Genomic DNA, 24,420 nt, shown 5'->3' with positions numbered 1-24,420 from the left:
TATAGGGAACCTCTTACCTAGACAGAACAGAGTCTGGTCTATAGTAGTATACTATATAGGGAATAAGGTGCCGTGTGGGACACTTCCAGATAATAAAGCCAGTTAGAGATGGAGACAAATTAAACTAATATAAATATTTGCTTTTATTTCCAAACAATATCAAAACATTTCATCACTAGAACATCATCAATGTCTTCCGCAAAACCCTGATCCAATGATCAACAAACTCAAGCCTTGTTAATACATAGAATTGTGTGTGTGTGTGTCCTCAGTCTTCTACTGGTAGTACAGCTCCAGGTTCTGCCCATCATGGATCTCATCTGCAGACAGGTGAGTTAAGGAGGAGAACAGTGGTGGTGGTGGTGATCAGTAGTCCTACACAAACACCATCCATATGCCAGATATACCGTGTGTGTGTGTTTATGTGTGTGTCAAATGTCTCGAGTTGCACAACCAAATCATTTCCCTGAGTTTCCCTCAATATAATGAACTAAACCAGGAAACCCCTCACTTTCAAGGCAATACTTCACCAACAGCATTTCTCAATAACAAAAACGTTGCTTACATTTAGAAACCCACTCTGACAATAACCATCAGATAAAGTGAGGAGGAGGAGACATTCAAATGTTGCTGTTTGTTTCTCTCTCTCCTTACTATATCTAACAGTAGCAAAATCTGGAAGGAAAGCAGACATGTTGGCTCAGTATCGCCCAGTTTACAGATTCCTCCCTGGTCAGAGTGAAACTGCTGTTCTAGGGGCTCAATAGTGTTCTATTTCCTCTTGGTTAAACAGCGGTTTTAGAATTCTTCATCATGAATGTTGTTCTGGAGGCAGCTCTACAGTGGTCACTAGCTGGCACAGCCACAAAGTCCTCCAATCTGATTTTACACTTAACCACACTGTTGAACCTAATGCCTAACCACACTGTTGAACCTAATGCCTAACCCTAACCACACTGTTGAACCTAATGCCTAACACACTGTTGAACCTAATGCCTAACCACACTGTTGAACCTAATGCCTAACCACACTGTTGAACCTAATGCCTAACCACACTGTTGAACCTAATGCCTAACCACACTGTTGAACCTAATGCCTAACCACACTGTTGAACCTAATGCCTAACCACACTGTTGAACCTAATGCCTAACACACTGTTGAACCTAATGCCTAACCACACTGTTGAACCTAATGCCTAACCACACTGTTGAACCTAATGCCTAACCACACTGTTGAACCTAATGCCTAACCACACTGTTGAACCTAATGCCTAACCACACTGTTGAACCTAATGCCTAACCACACTGTTGAACCTAATGCCTAACCACACTGTTGAACCTAATGCCTAACCACACTGTTGAACCTAATGCCTAACCACACTGTTGAACCTAATGCCTAACCACACTGTTGAACCTAATGCCTAACCACACTGTTGAACCTAATGCCTAACCACTGTTGAACCTAATGCCTAACACACTGTTGAACCTAATGCCTAACCACACTGTTGAACCTAATGCCTAACCACACTGTTGAACCTAATGCCTAACCACACTGTTGAACCTAATGCCTAACACACTGTTGAACCTAATGCCTAACCACACTGTTGAACCTAATGCCTAACCCACTGTTGAACCTAATGCTTAACCACACTGTTGAACCTAATGCTTAACCACACTGTTGAACCTAATGCTTAACCACACTGTTGAACCTAATGCTTAACCACACTGTTGAACCTAATGCCTAACCCACTGTTGAACCTAATGCCTAACCCTAACACACTGTTGAACCTAATGCCTAACACACTGTTGAACCTAATGCCTAACACACTGTTGAACCTAATGCCTAACACACTGTTGAACCTAATGCCTAACACACTGTTGAACCTAATGCCTAACCCACTGTTGAACCTAATGCCTAACCCTAACACACTGTTGAACCTAATGCCTAACACACTGTTGAACCTAATGCCTAACACACTGTTGAACCTAATGCCTAACCCACTGTTGAACCTAATGCCTAACCCACTGTTGAACCTAATGCCTAACACACTGTTGAACCTAATGCCTAACCCACTGTTGAACCTAATGCCTAACCCTAACACACTGTTGAACCTAATGCCTAACCCACTGTTGAACCTAATGCCTAACACACTGTTGAACCTAATGCCTAACCCACTGTTGAACCTAATGCCTAACCCACTGTTGAACCTAATGCCTAACCCACTGTTGAACCTAATGCCTAACCACACTGTTGAACCTAATGCCTAACCACACTGTTGAACCTAATGCCTAACACACTGTTGAACCTAATGCCTAACCCACTGTTGAACCTAATGCCTAACACACTGTTGAACCTAATGCCTAACACACTGTTGAACCTAATGCCTAACACACTGTTGAACCTAATGCCTAACACACTGTTGAACCTAATGCCTAACACACTGTTGAACCTAATGCCTAACACACTGTTGAACCTAATGCCTAACCCACTGTTGAACCTAATGCCTAACACACTGTTGAACCTAATGCCTAACACACTGTTGAACCTAATGCCTAACACACTGTTGAACCTAATGCCTAACACACTGTTGAACCTAATGCCTAACCCACTGTTGAACCTAATGCCTAACCCTAACACACTGTTGAACCTAATGCCTAACCCTAACACTGTTGAACCTAATGCCTAACCCTAATTTAAAACACCAAAAAGCGCATTATTGTAAAAATGCATGAAAACAATATAGCCACGTTTGACTTTGCCGCTGCTCTGTCTAAGGGGAAATGGCCCAGTTGTGCCTCCTGGATGAGACTCACGACAATAAAACGCCATCCGGTGGTCAAACTGTGAAACTGCACTTCCGAGGGCTCAAAAAGGATACAGTCTCCCAGAGACACGTGGTCCTTGAATATGGTGTACCTGAGAGGAGAAAACAGGAAGTTAGTCACAGAGGAAGAACACGGCCTCGACCAGATTCCTTCCGGAATGTTTCAGATAGAAATGACGTGATTCCTTATTCTACATGTCACAGAGGAAGAACACAGCCTCGACCAGGTTCCTTCCGGAACGTTTCAGATAGAAATGACGTGATTCCTTATTCTACATGTCACAGAGGCTTGTAGGTTCTACATTTCTACCTTAATATTCTAACACGTTACCCTGGATACAAAGGCAGACGACACAGAGACCAGTCTGAATAATGCAGGAGAAAGAGAAGAAGTGACTCGTCACTGGTTCCAAATGCCACAACTGACAAGTTTCCGAGTGACGCAGCGATCTAAATCAAAGTTTGTCACGTGTGCCCGAATACAACAGTGACATACTTACTTGGTTGCTGCCAACACACTGACTCAACTCCAGCCACTTTAATAATGGGAATTGATGTAAAATATATCACTAGCCACTTTAAACAATGCTACTTAATATAAGGTTTACATACCCTACATTACTCATCTCATATGTATATACTGTACTCTATATCATCTACTGCATCTTTATGTAATACATGTATCACTAGCCACTTTAAACTATGCCACTTTGTTTACATACTCATCTCATATGTATATACTGTACTCGATACCATCTACTGTATCTTGCCTATGCCGCTCTGTACCATCACTCATTCATATATCATTATGTACATATTCTTTATCCCCTTACACTTGTGTGTATAAGGTAGTAGTTGTGGAATTGTTAGGTTAGATTACTCGTTGGTTATTACTGCATTGTCGGAACTAGAAACACAAGCATGTCGCTACACTCGCATTAACATCTGCTAACCATGTGTATGTGACAAATACATTTGATTTAACTTACAGGCTCTGACCAACAGTGCAATTTTTAAGTCAAAAAAATAATAAAAGGTGAACAATAGATGAGTAAAGAAATAAGACACTGCATCTCAGTACTACAGACCCTGGTTCGATTCCAGGCCTCTACACCTGCATTGCTTGCAGTATGGGGTTTTAGGCTGGGTTTCTGTACAGCACGTTGAGATATCAGCTGATGTAAGAAGGGCTATATAAATACATTTGATTTAAATCACACCTGGCCGTGACTGGGAGTCACATAGGGTGACGCACTACTGGCCCAGCGCCGTCCGGGTTTGGCCGCAGTAGGCCGTCATTGGAGATAATAATAATAATTTGTTCTTAACTGACTTGTATAGTTAAATTTTAAAAATAATGAATAAAAGTCCGTAGGCTAGGGAAGTGACTCGTCACTGGTCCGTAGGCTAGGGAAGTGACTCGTCACTGGTCCGTAGGCTAGGGAAGTGACTCGTCACTGGTCCGTAGGCTAGGGAAGTGACTCGTCACTGGTCCGTAGGCTAGGGAAGTGACTCGTCACTGGTTCGTAGGCTAGGGACTTAATTTCTTTCTCACCATTTCTTGAGTACGATCTTGTCCCACCGTGTGCCTGTCTGGGCAGCGATGAGCTTCTTCAGGTCTCCTATAGTGTCTTCTGAGCTGGAAAGGGTTAAGGCTGTACACAGATGACTGCTCTAACGACATGTTGGTATAGTGTGTCTATGCTTGCAACCTCTGAAGGTTTAGCATCTACAGACATCTATATAACCCTAACCCTCGAAAAAATATCTGTAGTAATTTAACCTTTAGTTTAAAAAATATATATTTCTTGCTGATATGAAAGATACATTCCTTGTTTCCAAAACCATATCGCAACGATGCGTTTTAACGTTCAGAACGAGCGTCTGGGATAAAAGAAAAGTATATGGACACCTGCTCGTCGAACATCTCATTCCAAAATCATGGTCATTAATATGGAGTTGGTCCCCCCTTTGCTGCTATAACAGCCTCCGCTCTTCTGGGAAGGCTTTCCACTAGATGTTGGAACATTGCTGCTATAACAGCCTCCTCTCTTCTGGGAAGGCTTTCCACTAGATGTTGGAACATTGCTGCTATAATAGCCTCCACTCTTCTGGGAAGGCTTTCCACTAGATGTTGGAACATTGCTGCTATAACAGCCTCCACTCTTCTGGGAAGGCTTTCCACTAGATGTTGGAACATTGCTGCTATAACAGCCCCCTCTCTTCTGGGAAGGCTTTCCACTAGATGTTGGAACATTGCTGCTATAACAGCCTCCTCTCTTCTGGGAAGGCTTTCCACTAGATGTTGGAACATTGCTGCAGCGGCTTGCTTCCATTCAGCCACAAGAGCACTAGTGAGGTCGGGGACTGATGTTGGGCAGTCGGCGTTCCAATTCATCCCACAGGTGTTCGATGGGGGTTGAGGTCAGGGCTCTGTGCAGGCCAGTCAAGTTCTTCCAAAACAATCTCAACAAACAATGTCTGTATGAACCTCGTTGTGCACGGGAGCCAGCTGACACAGGAGGGACTTCCCAAAACTGTTGAGACAGAGTTGGAAGCACAGAATCGTCTAGAATGTCATTGTGTGCTGTAGTGTTAAGATTTCCCTTTACTGGAACTAAGGGGCCCGAACCATGAAAAACAGCCGCAGACCATTATTCCTCCTCCTCCACCAAACTTTACAGTTGGCACAGTGCATTGGAAACTCATCTAGAATGTCATTGTGTTTCCTTCACTGGAACTAAAGGGCCCGAACCATGAAAAACAGCTCCAGACTATTACTCCTCCTCCACTTTACAGTTGGCACTATGCACCAAAACCCATATTCGTCGGTCGGACTGCCAGAAAAGGCATTTCCACTGTACCGGGTCCAATGGTGGCGAGCTTTCCACCACTCCAGCCGAAGCTGGGCATTGCTCATGGTGATCTTAGGGTTATTATGTGTGGCTGCTCGGCCATGGAAACCCACTTCATGAAGCTCCTGACGAACAGTTATTGCGCTGACGTTGCTTCCCCGAGGCAGTTTGGAACTCGGTAGTAAGTGTTGCAACCGAGGACAGACAATTTTTTACGCGCTGCAGCTGTCCCGTTCTGTGAGCTTGTGTGGCTTACCACTTCACGGCTGAGCCGTTGTTGCTCCTAGACGTTTCCACTTCACAATAACAGAACTTTCAGTTGACTGGGGCAGCTCTAGCAGGGCAGAAATTTGACTAACTTACTTGTTGGAAAGGTGGCATCCTATGATGATGCCACATTGAAAGTCACTGAGCTCTTCAGTAAGGTAATTCTACTGCCAATGTTTGTCTATGGAGATTGCATGGCGGTGCGCTCGATTTTATACACTTGTCAGCAACGCGTGTGGCTGAAATAGCCGAATCCACTCATTTGAAGGGGTATTCACATACTATTGTAACAGTGCGTTACTATCGCCAATAGGCGCTAAATCAGATGCAGTCTATGAATGGCCTAGGCTAGTCTGTGCTGTAAGACTAGCATGGTGGTCAGCTTAGTAAAAGGATACTTGCACTTCACCCGGACCTTCTTGCCCAGCCGGTCATTGCAAACCACCTCAATCATCCTGATCCGCAGAGAGAGACGGGGAGAGTTGGTTGAGACAGCGGTACAGTATGACACCGTGAACATACGATAAACACTATGTTCAAACAACTACGATACGGAAGCGACTTTTTCGTAGCAGGTCAAAACTTAAAGCGGGTTAGGATAATTAACGTAGTCGGTTAGGAGACTGAAGTTAAGACGGGTTAGCGAAAAATGCTCTCATAACCTGCAACGAAAATCACTTCGTATCGAAGTGGCGTGAAACAGCACACAGTTTAACTAACTAGCTAACTTTAGTTGGTTACACAACAGTGGTGATTACAATACAAGGATGATGTTCCAGTTGTTTGTCATTACAACTCCAATAATGTAATGTTACTTAGCAGATAACATAACAGCTAGGACAATAAACGTTATGTTGTCATGCGGAGTTGGCTAATATTAGCAGAGCTAGTTAGCGCTTCATCAACCACTGAAAAAATAAATAAAGCATTACGTCTTAGATATTGAAGTTTCCTCACGTTTATTGGTCTATACCATTGATAAAATATCGTATAAGTACATATATTACCTTGTTGATAGCTAGTCGTTAGCGAAAACCAGAATCGTTTCAGCCTGTGTAGTCGTAAAGCGTTCCGCTTTGTGTACAACGAGAAAACGCACCAATGAAACATCTAAACGGATGATTGACGTGGCTACGTCAAGGCCTCTCATAGGCTAATATGTCAAGAGAAGGCGGGCACTGCAATATTCAGCTATGCCGTAAATCAACCAGAAGTGCTGCGAATAGTTGCAATGAAATAACAAATGCGGTCACATCAGTATATAAGGGCTTTTTTTGTTTTACTGTAGATCAGTGGAATAAACAGCCGAAATGATATCAACATACCATTCGATTAAATCCAATGTAGTTTATCATGAGAAATACATGTCTAATGCAACAACAACAAAACACATGTAAAAGCAACCCTTCTAGAAAAGTGAAGAATATTCTAAACATGTCTCTTTGACACCTGGCGGATGGAAGGTGCAACAACAGAATCAGCAGCAGACGTTTCCTTACAGCCGCATTCTACGAGCCACCAGAGGCAAAGAGGAGTGACTTGCACAGTTTTGAAAACAAGCAGGGAAAATGGCAGACGGAGAGGACGAGAAGCTACCGTCCGGGTGGGAAAAGCGGATGAGCCGCAGTTCCAGTAGGTTGAGAGCGATAACTAGCTATATCATACCAGTCCCGAACAATTTGTCGCTGGTGCACAAACCACTTGCATGGCAAAGTACCGACCGAACGAACCCAAATGCTAGCGTTAGCGACTTAGCTAAATGACTAGCTAGTTAGGTTGGTTGTAATCTTGTTCCATCGTTAAGTGGTGACGCATGTTTATTTGTGAAGTGTGTCTGATAGTTATTCGTTTGACTAGTGCGTATATCAAAAGCTATCATCTGGTGTTGTTTAGTTAGCCAGTCATTACCCTCACGACTAACCCAGCAAGCTAGCCTAACTAGCAACGGCGCATGCATGTTTTGACAACTGTTCAACGTACTATGCATTGGACAGTAACTTATTTCATAATCAAATTCTTATGAATATATGTATTGGAAGATATACTGTTGTATGGGGTGTCGTCATTTTGAGTTGGTCAGTTTATTCATGAATGTCCATTCATTCATTTCACGCCAGCTCGCGAGGTAGCAGAAAATAACAAGGCCCATAACAATGACGTCATTTTGTCCCGCGCCTTGGGACCATTCCGACACCTGTGTTAGGATGGCGGGTTTCTGCCCAGTGAGCAGAAGTTAAATATGTATTTTCTCAACGCCTTCTTCAGCACAATATCATTAAAAGTAGCTGAAGACGACTAACTGAGAGTAGTTCTGTCCATGCCATGACTAAAGCAAAATGCTTTTATCTGTGTAGGTTCACACTTTTATCTGTGTAGGTTCACGCTTTTATCTGTGTAGGTTCACGCTTTTATCTGTGTAGATTAATGCACATGAAGGAAAGGAAGCTTCAGTAGACTTTAGTTGTAGCATCGGCTCCCTCTTTCTCATCCCCCAAACCAACACCTCTCCTCTCTCTTCCCCTACTCCCCATCCTTTCTCTCCCTCCCCCTCTCCATCCTTTCTCTCCCTCCCCCTCTCCATCCTTTCTCTCCCTCCCCCTCTCCATCCTTTCTCTCTCTTCCCCTACTCCCCATCCTTTCTCTCTCTTCCCCTACTCCCCATCCTTTTCTCTCTCCCCCTACTCCCCATCCTTTCCTCCCTCCCCCTCTCCATCCTTTCTCTCCCTCCCCTCCCATCCTTTCTCTCTCTCCCCCTCTCCCCATCCTTTCTCTCCCTCCCCTCTCCCCATCCTTTCTCTCTCTCCCCTCCCCATCCTTTCTCTCCCTCCCCCTCTCCATCCTTTCTCTCCCTCCCCTCTCCCCATCCTTTCTCTCCCTCCCCTACTCCATCCTTTCTCTCCTTCCCCCCTCCATCCATCCTTCCCCCTCTCCCCATCCTTTCTCCCCCCCTCCCCATCCTTCTCTCTCTTCCCCTACTCCCCCATCCTCTCTCTTCTTTTCCCTACTCCCCATCCTTTTTCTCCCTCTTCCCCTACTCCCCATCCTTTCTCTCTCTTCCCTACTCCCCATCCTTTCTCTCTCTTCCCTACTCCCCATCCTTTCTCTCTCCCTCCCCCTCTCCCATCCTTTCTCTCTCTCCCCTCTCCATCCTTTCTCTCTCTCCCCCTCCCCATCCTTTCTCTCCTTCCCCTACTCCCCATCCTTTCTCTCCCCTACTCCCCATCCTTTCTCTTCCCCTCTCCCCATCCCTCTCTTCCCCTACTCCCCCATCCTTTCTCTCCCTCCCCCCCCCATCCTTTCTCTCTCTCCCCTCCCCATCCTTTCTCTCCCTCCCCCTACTCCCCATCCTTTCTCTCCCTCCATCCCTCCCTACTCCCCATCCTTTCTCTCCCTACTCCCCTACTCCCCATCCTACTCCCCATCTCTCTTCCCTACTCCCCATCCTTTCTCTCTCTTCCCTACTCCCCATCCTTTCTCTCTCTTCCCCTACTCCCCATCCTTTCTCTCTCTTCCCCTACTCCCCATCCTTTCTCTCTCTTCCCCTACTCCCCCCATCCTTTCTCCCCTCCCCTACTCCCCCCTACTCCCCATCCTTTCTCTCCCCTCCCCATCCTTTCTCTCTCCTACTCCCCATCCTTTCTCTCCTTCCCCTACTCCCCATCCATTTTTCTCTCTCTTCCCTTCCCATCTCTCCCTCCCTACTCCCCATCCTTTCTCTCCCCCCCTACTCCCCATCCTTTCTCTCCCTCCCCTACTCCCCATCCTTTCTCTCTCTTCCCCTACTCCCCATCCTTTCTCTCTCTTCCCCTACTCCCCATCCTTTCTCTCTCTCCCTCCCCATCCTTTCTCTCCCTCCCCTACTCCCATCCTTTCTCTCTTCCCCTACTCCCCATCCTTTCTCTCCTCCCCTCCCCATCCTTTCTCTCCCTCCCCCTACTCCCCATCCTTTCTCTCCCCCTACTCCCCATCCTTTCTCATCCTTTTCCTCCCCTACTCCCCATCCTTTCTCCCCATCCTCTTCCCCTACTCCCCATCCTTTTCTCTCTTCCCCTACTCCCCATCCTTCTCTCTTTCCCTACTCCCCATCCTTTCTCTCTCTTCCCCTACTCCCCATCCTTTCTCCCTCCTCTTCCCTCCCCTCCCCATCCTTTCTCTCCCTCCCCCTCCCCATCCTTTCTCTTCCCTACTCCCCATCCTTTCTCTCTCTTCCCCTCCCCATCCTTTCCCCATCCATTTTCTCTCTCTTCCCCTACTCCCCATCCTTTCTCTCTCTTCCCCTACTCCCCATCCTTTCTCTCTCTTCCCCTACTCCCCATCCTTTCTCTCTCTTCCCTACTCCCCATCCTTTCTCTCTCCATCCCCTCCCTCCCCTCCCCCTTTCTCTCCTCCCCTCTCCCCATCCCTCTCTCTCTCCCCACTCCCCCCCTCTTCCTACTCCCCATCCCTCCCCCTCCCCCCCCATCCCTCTTCCCCCCCCATCCTCTTTCTCCCTCCTCCCTTCCCCTAGGTAGAGTGTACTACTTTAACCTTCCCATCACCAATGCCAGCCAGTGGGAGCGTCCGGTGGGGTCAGGTAGGTCGCCCAGCAGCCCCCAAGGGGATGGACCTGTAGCTCCCCATCCAGGTCACTCTTTAGAATCCTTGGTGGGGCACTGTAAAATTAAACTCCCCATCCTTTCTGGCCCTAACCCAACAGCATGCTGGCTCCTTAACCCAACAGCATCCTGGCCCTCCCTAACCCAACAGCTACTACCCCCATCTTTCTGGCCCTAACCCCCATCCATTCTCTCCCTTAATCCTTTCTCTCTCCCAACAACATACTTTCTCCTTAACCCAACATCCATACTCTCCTAACCCAACAACATCCTCTCTCCTTCCCCTAACCTTCAACAGCATCCTTTTCTCCCTTTAACCCAACAGCATGCCGGCCCTAACCCAACAGCTCTCTGCCCCCTTAACCCAACAGCATGCCTCTTCCCTTCTCCCTTTCCAGCAGAGTGCCCTTAACCCAACAGCAGCCAGTGGGAGCCGTCCGGTGGGGGTTAACCAGCAACAGCATGCAGGTCCCTTAGAACCCAACAGCATGCCGGCCCTAACCCAACAGCATAACCCAACAGCATGCCGGCCCTTAACCCAACAGCATGCCGGCCCTTAACCCAACAGCATGCCGGCCCTAACCCAACAGCATGCCGGCCCTTAACCCAACAGCATGCCGGCCCTTAACCCAACAGCATGCCTAACTTAACTTAACCCAACAGCATGCCGGCCCTTAACCCAACAGCATGCCGGCCCTTAACCCAACAGCATGCCGGCCCTTAACCCAACAGCATGCCGGCCCTTAACCCAACAGCATGCCGGCCCTTAACCCAACAGCATGCCCTTAACCCAACAGCATGCCCCTTAACCCAACAGCATGCCGGCCCTTAACCCAACAGCATGCCGGCCCTTAACCCAACAGCATACCGGCCCTTAACCCAACAGCATACCGGCCCTTAACCCAACAGCATACCGGCCCTTAACCCAACAGCATACCGGCCCTTAACCCAACAGCATGCCGGCCCTTAACCCAACAGCATACCGGCCCTTAACCCAACAGCATACCGGCCCTTAACCCAACAACATACTGGCTCTCTCCATCCAGGGGCGCTGCACTATGGTTTGACCCTGTGCTCCTCTACTGTGTGTGAAATGTGCTGCTCCTCTGCTGTGTGAAGTGTGCTGCTCCTCTGCTGTGTGAAATGTGCTGCTCCTCTGCTGTGTGAAGTGTGCTGCTCCTCTGCTGTGTGAAATGTGCTGCTCCTCTACTGTGTGAAATGTGCTGCTGTTTGGGGGGATGAGAAGAAGACTGTTGTAGCATCATATGAACAATTAAGTTGTATTGGTGATGCACAAAGTGTTTTTGTGTTGTGGGTGAAGTGGGGGGGGGCAATACATTTGTATTGTGGGTGAAGGGAGGGGACAATACATTTGTATTGTGGGTGAAGGGAGGGGACAATACATTTGTATTGTGGGTGAAGGGAGGGGACAATACATTTGTATTGTGGGTGAAGGGAGGGGACAATACATTTGTATTGTAGGTGAAGGGAGGGGACAATACATTTGTATTGTAGGTGAAGGGAGGGGACAATACATTTGTATTGTGGGTGAAGGGAGGGGACAATACATTTGTATTGTAGGTGAAGGGAGGGGACAATACATTTGTATTGTGGGTGAAGGGAAGGGACAATACATTTGTATTGTGGGTGAAGGGAGGGGACAATACATTTGTATTGTGGGTGAAGGGAGGGGACAATACATTTGTATTGTGGGTGAAGGGAGGGGACAATACATTTGTATTGTGGGTGAAGGGAGGGGACAATACATTTGTATTGTGGGTGAAGGGAGGGACAATACATTTGTATTGTAGGTGAAGGGAGGGACAATACATTTGTATTGTGGGTGAAGGGAGGGACAATACATTTGTATTGTGGGTGAAGGGAGGGGACAATACATTTGTGAAGGGAGGGGACAATACATTTGGGTGAAGGGGAGGGGACAATGCATTTGTGAAGGGGAGGGGACAATACATTTGTATTGTGGGTGAAGGGAGGGGACAATACATTTGTATTGTGGGTGAAGGGAGGGGACAATACATTTGTATTGTGGGTGAAGGGAGGGGACAATACATTTGTATTGTGGGTGAAGGGAGGGGACAATACATTTGTGAAGGGAGGGGACAATACATTTGTATTGTAGGTGAAGGGGAGGGGACAATACATTTGTATTGTGGGTGAAGAGGGGACAATACATTTGTATTGTGGGTGAAGGGAGGGGACAATACATTTGTATTGTAGGTGAAGGGAGGGACAATACATTTGTATTGTAGGTGAAGGGGGGGACAATACATTTGTGAAGGGAGGGACAATACATTTGTATTGTGGGTGAAGGGGGGATAATACATTTGTATTGTGGGTGAAGGGAGGGGACAATACATTTGTATTGGTGAAGGAGGGGACAATACATTTGTATTGTAGGTGAAGGGAGGGGACAATACATTTTGGGTGAGGGGACAATACATTTGTATTGTAGGTGAAGGGGGAGGGACAATACATTTGTATTGTAGGTGAAGGGAGGGGACAATACATTTGTATTGTGGGTGAAGGGAGGGGACAATACATTTGTATTGTAGGTGAAGGGAGGGACAATACATTTGTATTGTGGGTGAAGGGAGGGGGCAATACATTTGTGAAGGGAGGGGACAATACATTTGTATTGTAGGTGATCCAGGGATTGGGGACTTAAGACATCCAGTTGTATTGTAAAGGTGAAGGGGGGGAAGGATTACATTTGTATTGTGGGTGAAGGGAGGGATGATTGACATTTGTAGTTTGTTCCACCATTGGGGGCCAGAGCAGGAACAGTTTTGACTGTGGGTGGGTTTCAGGGGTTTGATGGGAGGGGACAATACATTTGTGAAGGGAGGGGACAATACATTTGTATTGTGGGTGAGCAGGGGAGGGGACAATACATTTGTATTGTAGGTGATGGGAGGGGACAATAAAGTTGTATTGAATTGTAGGTGATGGGAGTGGCGAGCCAGACAAGGTGCGTTGTTCCCACCTCCTGGTGAAGCACAGCCAATCGCGTCGCCCGTCCTCCTGGAGGGAGGAGAACATCACGCGCTCCAAAGAGGAGGCCCTCGACCTCATACAAAGTGAGTAGTTGGGGGAAAGAGTTGGTGTGACAACATTTGATCTAATGTTTGACCGTCTCTGGGTGTGTTGTGAGAGACAGTTTGATAAACTACGTGCATGTCAAGTCAGATGTTATTGGTCACATACACATGGTTAGCAGATGTTATTGGTCACATACACACGGTTATCAGATGTTATTGGTCACATACACATGGTTAGCAGATGTTATTGGTCACATACACATGGTTAGCAGATGTTATTGGTCACATACACACGATTATCAGATGTTATTGGTCACATACACATGATTATCAGATGTTATTGGATGCAGATGTTATTGGTCACACGTGGTTGGTTAGCAGATGTTACTGGTCACATACACGTGGTTAGCAGATGTTATTGGTCACACACGTGGTTAGCAGATGTTATTGGTCACATACACGTGGTTAGCAGATGTTATTGGTCACATACACATGGTTAGCAGATGTTACTGGTCACATACACGATTATCAGATGTTATTGGTCACATGGTCACACGGTTAGCAGATGTTATTGGTGGTCACATACACATGGTTAGCAGATGTTATTGGTCACATACGATTACATGGTTAGCAGATGTTATTGGTCGATTACAGATGTTATTGGTCACAGTTAGCAGATGTTATTGGTCACACGATTATCAGATGTTATTGGTCACACAGTTAGCAGATGTTATTGTGAAATGAAATGCTTGTGTTTCTAGTTCCGACTGCAGTAATATCTAACATGTAATCTAACAATTCCACAACAACGGCCTAATACACACACATCTAAGTAAAGGGGTGGAATAAGACTAAATACATATAAATGCATGGATGAGCGATGACCGAGCTACATAGGCTAAGATGCAATAAATAGTATAGAATTAGGCCATAAGGCCTGAGGGTTGTGGTATATGGCCAATATGAATATATACATATAACATGTTGTTGCTCTGTGTGTATGTTTGTTAACATGTTGTAGTGTAAGTGTTACATAACATGGTGTGTGTGTGTTAACATGTTGTAGTGTAAGTGTTACATAACATGGTGTGTGTGTGTGTGTTAACATGTTGCAGAGTACATAGAGCAGATGCAGTCAGGAGAGGAGGAGTTTGAGGCTCTGGCCTCTCAGTTCAGTGACTGCAGCTCCGCACGCAACGGAGGAGACCTGGGACTGTTCGGCAGAGGTAACACACACACACTGTCAAATGGAAAATATACTATCCACACACACACACACACACACACACACACACACACACACACGGTCAAATGGAACATATACTACACACACACACAAGCATGCAATCACAGACAGGCACAAAGTCCTGTTTTCCAGGTGTTTTCTGTTTTCGTTGTGAGAGAGGTATGTGTGTGTTTCAGGTCAGATGCAGAAGCCCTTCGCTCTGAAGGTGGGAGACATTAGTTGTGATAGAGGTGTGTGTGTGTTTCAGGTCAGATGCAGAAGCCCTTCGCTCTGAAGGTGGGAGACATTAGTTGTGATAGAGGTGTGTGTGTGTTTCAGGTCAGATGCAGAAGCCCTTCGCTCTGAAGCTGGGAGACATTAGTTGTGATAGAGGTGTGTGTGTGTTTCAGGTCAGATGCAGAAGCCTTCGCTCTGAAGGTGGGAGACATTAGTTGTGATAGAGGTGTGTGTGTGTGTGTGTGTCTGTGTGTGTGTGTGTTTCAGGTCAGATGCAGAAGCCTTCGCTCTGAAGGTGGGAGCCAGAGGTGTGTGTGTGCAGGAGCCCTTTGCTCTGAAGGTGGGAGACATTAGTTGTGATAGAGGTGTCTGTGTCTGTGCCTGTGTGTGTTTCAGGTCAGATGCAGAAGCCTTCGCTCTGAAGGTGGGAGACATTAGTTGTGATAGAGGTGTGTCTGTGTTTCAGGTCAGATGCAGAAGCCTTCGCTCTGAAGGTGGGAGACATTAGTTGTGATGGAGGTGTTTGTGTGTTTCAGGTCAGATGCAGAAGCCCTTTGAGGATGCGTCCTTCGCTCTGAAGGTGGGAGACATGAGTGGTCCGGTGTTCACCGATTCTGGAGTTCACGTCATCCTTCGCACGGGATAGAGACAAGGCTCTGATACCCCCATCACCCCCTGAATACCCCCATCACCCCCTGAATACCCCCATCACCCCCTGAATACCCCCATCACCCCTGAATACTCCCTGAATACCCCTGAATCACCCCCATCACCCCTGAATATCCCCATCACCCCTGAATACCCCCATCACCCCTGAATCACCCCTGAATACCCCATCACCCTGAATACCCTGAATCACCCTGAATAACCGTCACACCCCATCACCCCTGAATACTCCCTGAATACCGTCACACCCCATCACCCTGAATAACCCCATCACCCCTGAACACCCCATCACCCCTGAACACCCCATCACCCCTGAATACCCCCGTCACACCCCATCACCCCTGAATAACCCCATCGCCCCCTGAATACCGCCTGAACACCCCATCGCCCTGAAAGCCCTCCTATCTCCCACCCCTCAAATATCCCCTCTTGTCCTCCCTACTACCCTTAGAAGCCCCCCCCGTTATGTTCTATATGCAACTTTACACTGACACCATCAACACCCCTTATCCCCTGTACCCATTACCTTGGCTACATCGTTGTGTGTGTGAAAATAAGAGACCTGTCATTAGTGACTGACTGACTGAGCGAATGAGTGTGAGTCTGTGTGTTCACATGGACCATTACCCATCCACCCCCTACTTTATAGTGTCCCCTCTGTTTGCCAAGGCATTATTCTCTCTCAATGATAACATGTCAGATGGTTAGTGGTTGACCAGTGTTCCATAGTCTCTCATAGGAGACCGACACACAGAAGGCTGACTCATGGGATTATTTAAATGGCTACCAACATCCCTTAGGTGGTACAATAGTCAGGGCACAGTCCACTCTGTCTGCCATGTTTGTAGTCCTCCCCCCATTCCATTTACTGCTTCACTGTATCTCCTATGTTCCAGGGAACTACAATACCCAGTATGCATGTGGGGAAGTGTTTTTGTAAGCTTGAATCTGCCAAGAGGCACTTCATATGATCTGTTCATCTCCCACCATTAAAGGACTCTTATTTTGTAAACCTGTCTCTGGACTTTTATTTTGTTGGGTGTCTGTCTGATGCTGCTACTGTGTGTTCAGTTCAATAAACGTCGCATGACAGTTTGTGTTAAACCACCCATTAACCCCTAAACACTGATCACCGTCCTTTTAATGGCCTTTCAGATACAGTATGTTTGCTGCATTTGTGTTAGTGTGGTGAGGTTTGATCTGATCAATATGGGTGGTGAGGTGTGACCTGATCAATATGGGTGGTGAGGTGTGACCTGATCAATATGGGGGTGAGATGTGACCTGATCAATATGGGGGTGAGATGTGACCTGATCAATATGGGGGGTGAGATGTGACCTGATCAATATGGGGGTGAGTGTTGACCTGATCAATATGGGGGGTGAGATGTGACCTGATCAATATGGGGGTGAGGTTGACCTGATCAATATGGGGGTCTGATCAATATGGGTGGTGAGATGTGACCTGATCAATATGGGGGTGAGATGTGACCTGATCAATATGGGGGTGAGATGTGACCTGATCAATATGGGGGTGGATGTGTCAATATGGGGTGAGGTATGACCTGATCAATATGGGGTGAGATGTGACCTGATCAATATTAGATGACCTGATCAATATGGGTGGTGAGGTGTGACCTGATCAATATGGGTGGTGAGGTGTGACCTGACAATATGGGTGGTGAGTGTGACCTGATCAATATGGGGTGAGTGTGACCTGATCAATATGGGGTGAGTGTGACCTGATCAATATGGGGTGAGGTATGACCTGTTAATATGGGCGTGAGTGTGATCAATATGGGGGTGAGGTGTGACCTGATCAATATGGGGGTGAGGTGTGACCTGATCAATATGGGGGTGAGTGTGACCTGGTCAATATGGGGGTGAGATGTGACCTGATCAATATGGGGGTGAGGATGTGACCTGATCAATATGGGGGTGAGGTATGACCTGATCAATATGGGGGGTGAGATGTGACCTGATCAATAGGTGAGGTGTGACCTGATCAATATGGGTGGTGAGGTGTGACCTGACCAATATGGGGGTGAGGTGTGACCTGATCAATATGGGGGTGAGATGTGACCTGATCAATATGGGTGTGAGACATTAGATGTGACCTGATCAATATGGGGGGGTTATGAGGTGTGCGTGAGATGTGACCTGATCAATATGGGGAAGGTATGACCTGACAATATGGGTGGTGAGGTGTGACCTGATCAATATGGGGGTGAGGTGTGACCTTTCAATATGGGTGGTGAGGTGTGACCTGATCAATATGGGGGGTGAGATGTGACCTGATCAATATGGGGGGTGAGATGTGACCTGATCAATATGGGTTATGAGGTGTGACCTGATCAATATGGGGGTGAGGTATGACCTGACCAATATGGGGGGATGAGGTATGACCTGATCAATATGGGGGTGATGTGACCTGATCAATATGGGGTGAGGTGTGACCTGATCAATATGGGTATGAGGTATGACCTGATCAATATGGGGGTGAGGTATGACCTGATCAATATGGGGGTGAGGTATGACCTGACCAATATGGGTGGTGAGGTGACCATTTAATGATCAGTATGGGGTGAGATGTGACTGTATATAGCCTCCAATGACTCTGGGGACCTGTACCTGTGATAGCCTCCACATTGACTCTGTACCTGTACCCCCTGTATATAGCCTCCACATTGACTCTGTGTACCCCTGTATATAGCCTCCATTGACTCTGAAGGTGAGCCTCCCATTGACATTGACTCTGTGACCCCCTGTATATAGCCTTCACATTGACTCTGTATGGGTACCCCTGTATATAGCCTCCACATTGTCAGATGTACCCCTGATATAGCCTCCACATTGACTCTGTACCCCATCATTGACCCCTGAATAGCCTCCACATTGATCTGTACCCTCTGTATATACTCCCATTGAGTACCCTGTATATAGCCTCCACATTGACCCTGTACCCCATACTGGTACCCCCTGTATATAGCCTCCACCCACATCACCCCTGAATAGCCCCCATTGACTCTGTCACCCCTGATATAGCCTCCACATTGACTCTGTACTGGTACCCCCTGTATATAGCCTCCCATTGACTCTGTACCGGTACCCCTGTATATACTCCACTCTGTACCGGTACCCCATATAGCCCCACATTGACTCTGTACTGGTACCCCCTGAATAGCCCCCACTCTGTACTGGTACCCCTGTATAGCCTCCCCATTGCCCCACATTGACTCTGTACTGGTACCCCCTATATAGCCCCACATTGACTCTGTACTGGTACCCCTGTATATAGCCTCCACATTGACTCTGTACCTGGTATCCCCTGTATATAGCCTCCACATTGACTCACTGGTACCCCTCATATAGCCTCCACATTGACTCTGTACCCCTGGTAGCCCCCATTGACTCTGTATATAGCCTCCACATTGACTCTGTACCGGTACCCTGTATATAGCCTACCCCCCCTGTATATAGCCTCCACATTGACGTTACCCCTATATAGCCTCCACATTGACTCTGTACTGGTACCCCCTGTATAGCCTCCACCTCTCACATGTATATAGCCTCCACATTGACTCTGTACTGGTACCCCCTGTATATAGCCTCCACATTGACTCTGTACTGGTACCCCCTGTATAGCCTCCACATTGACTCTGTACCGGTACCCCTGTATATAGCCTCCACATTGACTCTGTACCCCTGTATATAGCCTACCCCACCCCTGTATATAGCCTCCACATTGACTCTGTATAGTACCCTGTATATAGCCTCCACATTGACTCTGTACTGGTACCCCTGTATATAGCCTCCACATTGACTCTGTGATCCCCTGTATATAGCCTCCACATTGACTCTGTACCTGGTACCCCTGTATATAGCCTCCACATTGACTCTGTACTGGTACCCTGTATATAGCCTCCACATTGACTCTGTACTGGTACCCCTGTATATAGCCTCTCACATTGACTCCACATTGACTCTGTACCGGTACCCCTGTATATAGCCTCCACATTGACTCTGTACTGGTACCCTCTGTATATAGCACATTGACTCTGTACATCCCTTATAGACTCTGTACCGGTGTCTCCCTGTATATAGCCTCCACATTGACTCTGTACCGGTACCCCTGTATATAGCCTCCATTGACTCTGTGTACCGGTACCCCTGTATATAGCCTCCACATTGACTCTGTACCTGTATATAGCTACATTGACTCTGTACCCCTGTATATAGCCTCCACATTGACTCTGTACTGGTACCCCCTGTATATAGCCTCCACATTGACTCTGTACTGGTACCCCTGTATATAGCCTCCACATTGACTCTGTACCGGTATGTTTAGCCTCCCATTGTATATAGCCTCCACATTGACTCATCATTGACTCTGTGACTGGTATCCCCTGTCCCTTGTATATAGCCTCCACATTGACTCTGTACCGGTATCCCCTGTATATATAGCCTCCACATTGACACATTGACCCCTGTATATAGCCTCACATTGACTCTAGCCTCCACATTGACTCTGTACCGGTACCCCCTGTATATAGCCTCCACATTGACTCTGTAGGTATCCCCTGTATATAGCCTCCAATTGACTCTACCGGTATCCCTGTATATAGCCTCCACATTGACACATTGACTCTGTGGTATCCCTGTATATAGCCTCCACATTGACACATTGACTCTGTACTGGTACCCCTGTATATAGCCTCCACATTGACTCTGTACTGGTATCCCTATATAGCCTCCACATTGACACATTGACTCTGTACTGGTATCCCTGTATAGCCTGACACATTGACTCCCCTGGGACTCTGTTCCGGTATCCCCACATTGACACATTGACTCTGTACCGGTACCCCTGTATATAGCCTCCACATTGACTCATTGACTCTGTACCGGTATCCCCTGTATATAGCCTCCACATTGACACATTGACTCTGTACTGGTATCCCCTGTATATAGCCTCCACATTGACACATTGACTCTGTACTGGTACCCCTGTATATAGCCTCCACATTGACACATTGACTCTGTACTGGTACCCCTGTATATAGCCTCCACATTGACACATTGACTCTGTACTGGTATCCCCTGTATATAGCCTCCACATTGACACATTGACTCTGTACTGGTACCCCCTGTATATAGCCTCACATTATATAGCCTCCACATTGACTCTGTACTGGTACATTCTCCCCTGTATATAGCCTCCACATTGACTCTGTTCCGGTATCCCTGTATATAGCCTCACATTGACTCTGTACCGGTACCCTGTATATAGCCTCCACATTGACACATTGACTCTGTACTGGTATCCCTGTATATAGCCTCCACATTGACTCTGTACTGGTACCCCCTGTATATAGCCTCCACATTGACACATTGACTCTGTACTGGTACCCCTGTATATAGCCTCCACATTGACTCTGTGATCCCCCTGTATATAGCCTCCACATTGACTCTGTCTGGTACCCCCGGTAGGTATATAGCCTCCACATTGACTCTGTACTGGTATCCCCTGTATATAGCCTCCACATTGACACATTGACTCTGTACTGGTACCCCCTGTATATAGCCTCCACATTGACTCTGTACCGGTGATCCCCTGTATATAGCCTCCATGATTGACTCTGTACCTGGTATCCCCTGTATATAGCCTCCACATTGACTCTGTGTATATACCTGGTATCCCCTGTATATAGCCTCCATTGACACATTGACTCTGTACTGGTATCCCCTGATCATATAGCCTCCACATTACATTGAGGTACTGTACCTGTATATAGCCTCCACATTGGGGGTATCCCCCTGTATATAGCCTCCACATTGACTCTGTACTGGTATCCCTGTATATAGCCTCCACATTGACTCTGTACTGGTATCCCTGTATATAGCCTGATCACATTGACTCTGTACTGGTACCCCTGTATATAGGGGTACATTGACTCTGTACTGGTATCCCCCTGTATATAGCCTCCACATTGACTCTGTACCGGTATCCCCTGTATATAGCCTCTACATTGACTCTGTACCGGTACCCCCTGTATATAGCCTCCACATTGACTCTGTACTGGTATCCCCTGTATATAGCCTCTACATTGACTCTGTACTGGTATCCCCTGTATATAGCACATTGACTCTGTACGGTACCCCTGTATATAGCCTCCACATTGACTCTGTACTGGTATCCTGTATATAGCCTCCACATTGACTCTGTACCCCCTGTATATACACATTGACTCTGTACTGGTATCCCCTGTATATAGCCTCCACATTGACTCTGTACTGGTATCCCCTGTATATAGCCTCCCATTGACTCTGTATATAGCCTCCACATTGACTCTGTACTGGTACCCCCTGTATATAGCCTCCACATTGACTCTGTACTGGTACCCCTGTATATAGCCTCCACATTGACTCTGTACTGGTATCCCCTGTATATAGCCTCCACATTGACACATTGACTCTGTACCGGTACTGGTATCCCCTGTATATAGCCTCCACATTGACACATTGACTCTGTACTGGTACCCCCTGTATATAGCCTCCACATTGACACATTGACTCTGTACTGGTATCCCCTGTATATAGCCTCCACATTGACACATTGACTCTGTACTGGTACCCCCTGTATATAGCCTTGACTCTGTACTGGTATCCCCTGTATATAGCCTCCACATTGACACATTGACTCTGTACTGGTACCCCCTGTATATAGCCTCCATTGACACATTGACTCTGTACCGGTACCCCTGTATATAGCCATTGACACATTGACTCTGTACTGGTACCCCTGTATATAGCCTCCACATTGACACATTGACTCTGTACTGGTATCCCCTGTATATAGCCTCCACATTGACACATTGACTCTGTACTGGTATCCCCTGTATATAGCCTCATTGACACATTGACTCTGTACTGGTACCCCCTGTATATAGCACATTGACTCTGTACCGGTACCCCAGCCTCCACATTGACTCTGTACCGGTATCCCCTGTATATAGCCTCCACATTGACACATTGACTCTGTACTGGTACCCCTGTATATAGCCTCCACATTGACACATTGACTCTGTACCCCCTGTATATAGCCTCCACATTGACACATTGACTCTGTACTGGTATCCCTGTATATAGCCTCATTGACACATTGACTCTGTACCGGTACCCCCTGTATATAGCCTCCACATTGACTCTGTACCGGTACCCCTGTATATAGCCTCCACCACATTGACTCTGTACTGGTACCCCCTGTATATAGCCTCCACATTGACTCTGTACCGGTACCCCTGTATATAGCCTCCACATTGACTCTGTACTGGTATCCCCTGTATATAGCCTCCACATTGACTCTGTACTGGTATCCCCTGTATATAGCCTCCACATTGACTCTGTACTGGTATCCCCTGTATATAGCCTCCACATTGACACATTGACTCTGTACTGGTATCCCCTGTATATAGCCTCCACATTGACACATTGACTCTGTACTGGTACCCCCTGTATATAGCCTCCACATTGACTCTGTACTGGTACCCCCTGTATATAGCCTCCACATTGACTCTGTACTGGTACCCCTGTATATAGCCTCCACATTGACACATTGACTCTGTACTGGTACCCCTGTATATAGCCTCCACATTGACACATTGACTCTGTACTGGTATCCCTGTATATAGCCTCCACATTGACTCTGTACCGGTACCCCTGTATATAGCCTCCACATTGACACATTGACTCTGTACCGGTATCCCCTGTATATAGCCTCCACATTGACACATTGACTCTGTACTGGTACCCCTGTATATAGCACTCCACATTGACTCTGTACCGGTATCCCCTGTATATAGCCTCCACATTGACACATTGACTCTGTACTGGTACCCCCTGTATATAACCTCCCTTGACACATTGACTCTGTACTGGTACCCCCTGTATATAGCCTCCACATTGACTCTGTACTGGTATCCCTGTATATAGCCTCCACATTGACTCTCTGTACTGGTATCCCCTGTATATAGCCTCCACATTGACTCTGTACTGGTACCCATTGTATATAGCCTCTGACACATTGACTCTGTACTGGTACCCCCTGTATATAGCCTCCCACATTGACACATTGACTCTGTACATTGACCCTGTATATAGCCTCCACCATTGACTCTGTAGTACCCCTGTATATAGCCTCCACATTGATTGTATATAGCCTCCACATTGACTCATTGACTCTGTACCGGTATCCCCTGTATATAGCCTCCACATTGACTCTGTACTGGTACCCCTGTATATAGCCTCCACATTGACACATTGACTCTGTACCGGTACCCCTGTATATAGCCTCCACATTGACTCTGTACCGGTATCCCTGTATATAGCCTCCACATTGACACATTGACTCTGTACTGGTACTCTGTACCCCCTGTATATAGCCTCCACATTGACTCTGTACCGGTATCCCCTGTATATAGCCTCCACATTGACACATTGACTCTGTACTGGTACCCCCTGTATATAGCCTCCACATTGACACATTGACTCTGTACCGGTATCCCCTGTATATAGCCTCCACATTGACACATTGACTCTGTACTGGTACCCCCTGTATATAGCCTCCACATTGACACATTGACTCTGTACTGGTATCCCCTGTATATAGCCTCCACATTGACACATTGACTCTG

General features: G+C 46.9%; 2 protein-coding genes across 4 annotated transcripts in view; both read left to right on the top strand.

Moving 5' to 3' along the window:
* The window catches only part of LOC115127438 (proto-oncogene vav-like), an 83,841-nt gene extending 83,502 nt beyond the window's left edge, over window positions 1–339 (top strand). The window contains exon 27 of the mRNA XM_065002189.1: window positions 273–339. Coding sequence (XP_064858261.1) covers window positions 273–339 — 67 coding nt within the window. The remainder of the gene's footprint in view (window positions 1–272) is intronic.
* Window positions 340–7,172: 6,833 nt separating this feature from the next.
* On the top strand, window positions 7,173–15,812 carry pin1 (peptidylprolyl cis/trans isomerase, NIMA-interacting 1). Of its 3 annotated transcripts, none has more exons than XM_065000951.1 (5): window positions 7,173–7,582; window positions 10,458–10,519; window positions 13,505–13,639; window positions 14,716–14,826; window positions 15,023–15,259. In XM_065000951.1, exons 1-5 carry the CDS (start codon window positions 7,515–7,517, stop codon window positions 15,118–15,120), a joined length of 474 nt encoding a protein of 157 aa, XP_064857023.1. In that variant the 5' UTR covers window positions 7,173–7,514; the 3' UTR covers window positions 15,121–15,259. The 3 variants fall into 3 exon arrangements, with proteins under 3 accessions (XP_064857023.1, XP_064857022.1, XP_064857024.1); XM_065000950.1 differs by lacking the exon at window positions 15,023–15,259 and adding an exon at window positions 15,599–15,812 and having other exon boundaries at window positions 7,180–7,582; XM_065000952.1 differs by lacking the exons at window positions 10,458–10,519; window positions 15,023–15,259 and adding an exon at window positions 15,599–15,812 and having other exon boundaries at window positions 7,181–7,578.
* Window positions 15,813–24,420: the final 8,608 nt, after the last annotated feature.

This window comes from Oncorhynchus nerka, linkage group LG15, assembly GCF_034236695.1.
Source record: "Oncorhynchus nerka isolate Pitt River linkage group LG15, Oner_Uvic_2.0, whole genome shotgun sequence".
Lineage (NCBI taxonomy): Eukaryota > Metazoa > Chordata > Actinopteri > Salmoniformes > Salmonidae > Oncorhynchus > Oncorhynchus nerka.
This window is presented reverse-complemented; position numbering and strand designations above follow the sequence as displayed.

Bases quoted from the DNA above. Each gene is read 5' to 3' on its own strand.
- pin1 (XM_065000950.1), top strand. From the start codon at position 7,515: ATGGCAGACGGAGAGGACGAGAAGCTACCGTCCGGGTGGGAAAAGCGG. The intron at 10,520-13,504 runs GTAGGTCGCCCA...ATTGAATTGTAG, and splicing joins GGAGCGTCCGGTGGGGTCAG to GTGATGGGAGTGGCGAGCCA. The intron at 13,640-14,715 runs GTGAGTAGTTGG...AACATGTTGCAG, and splicing joins GGCCCTCGACCTCATACAAA to AGTACATAGAGCAGATGCAG.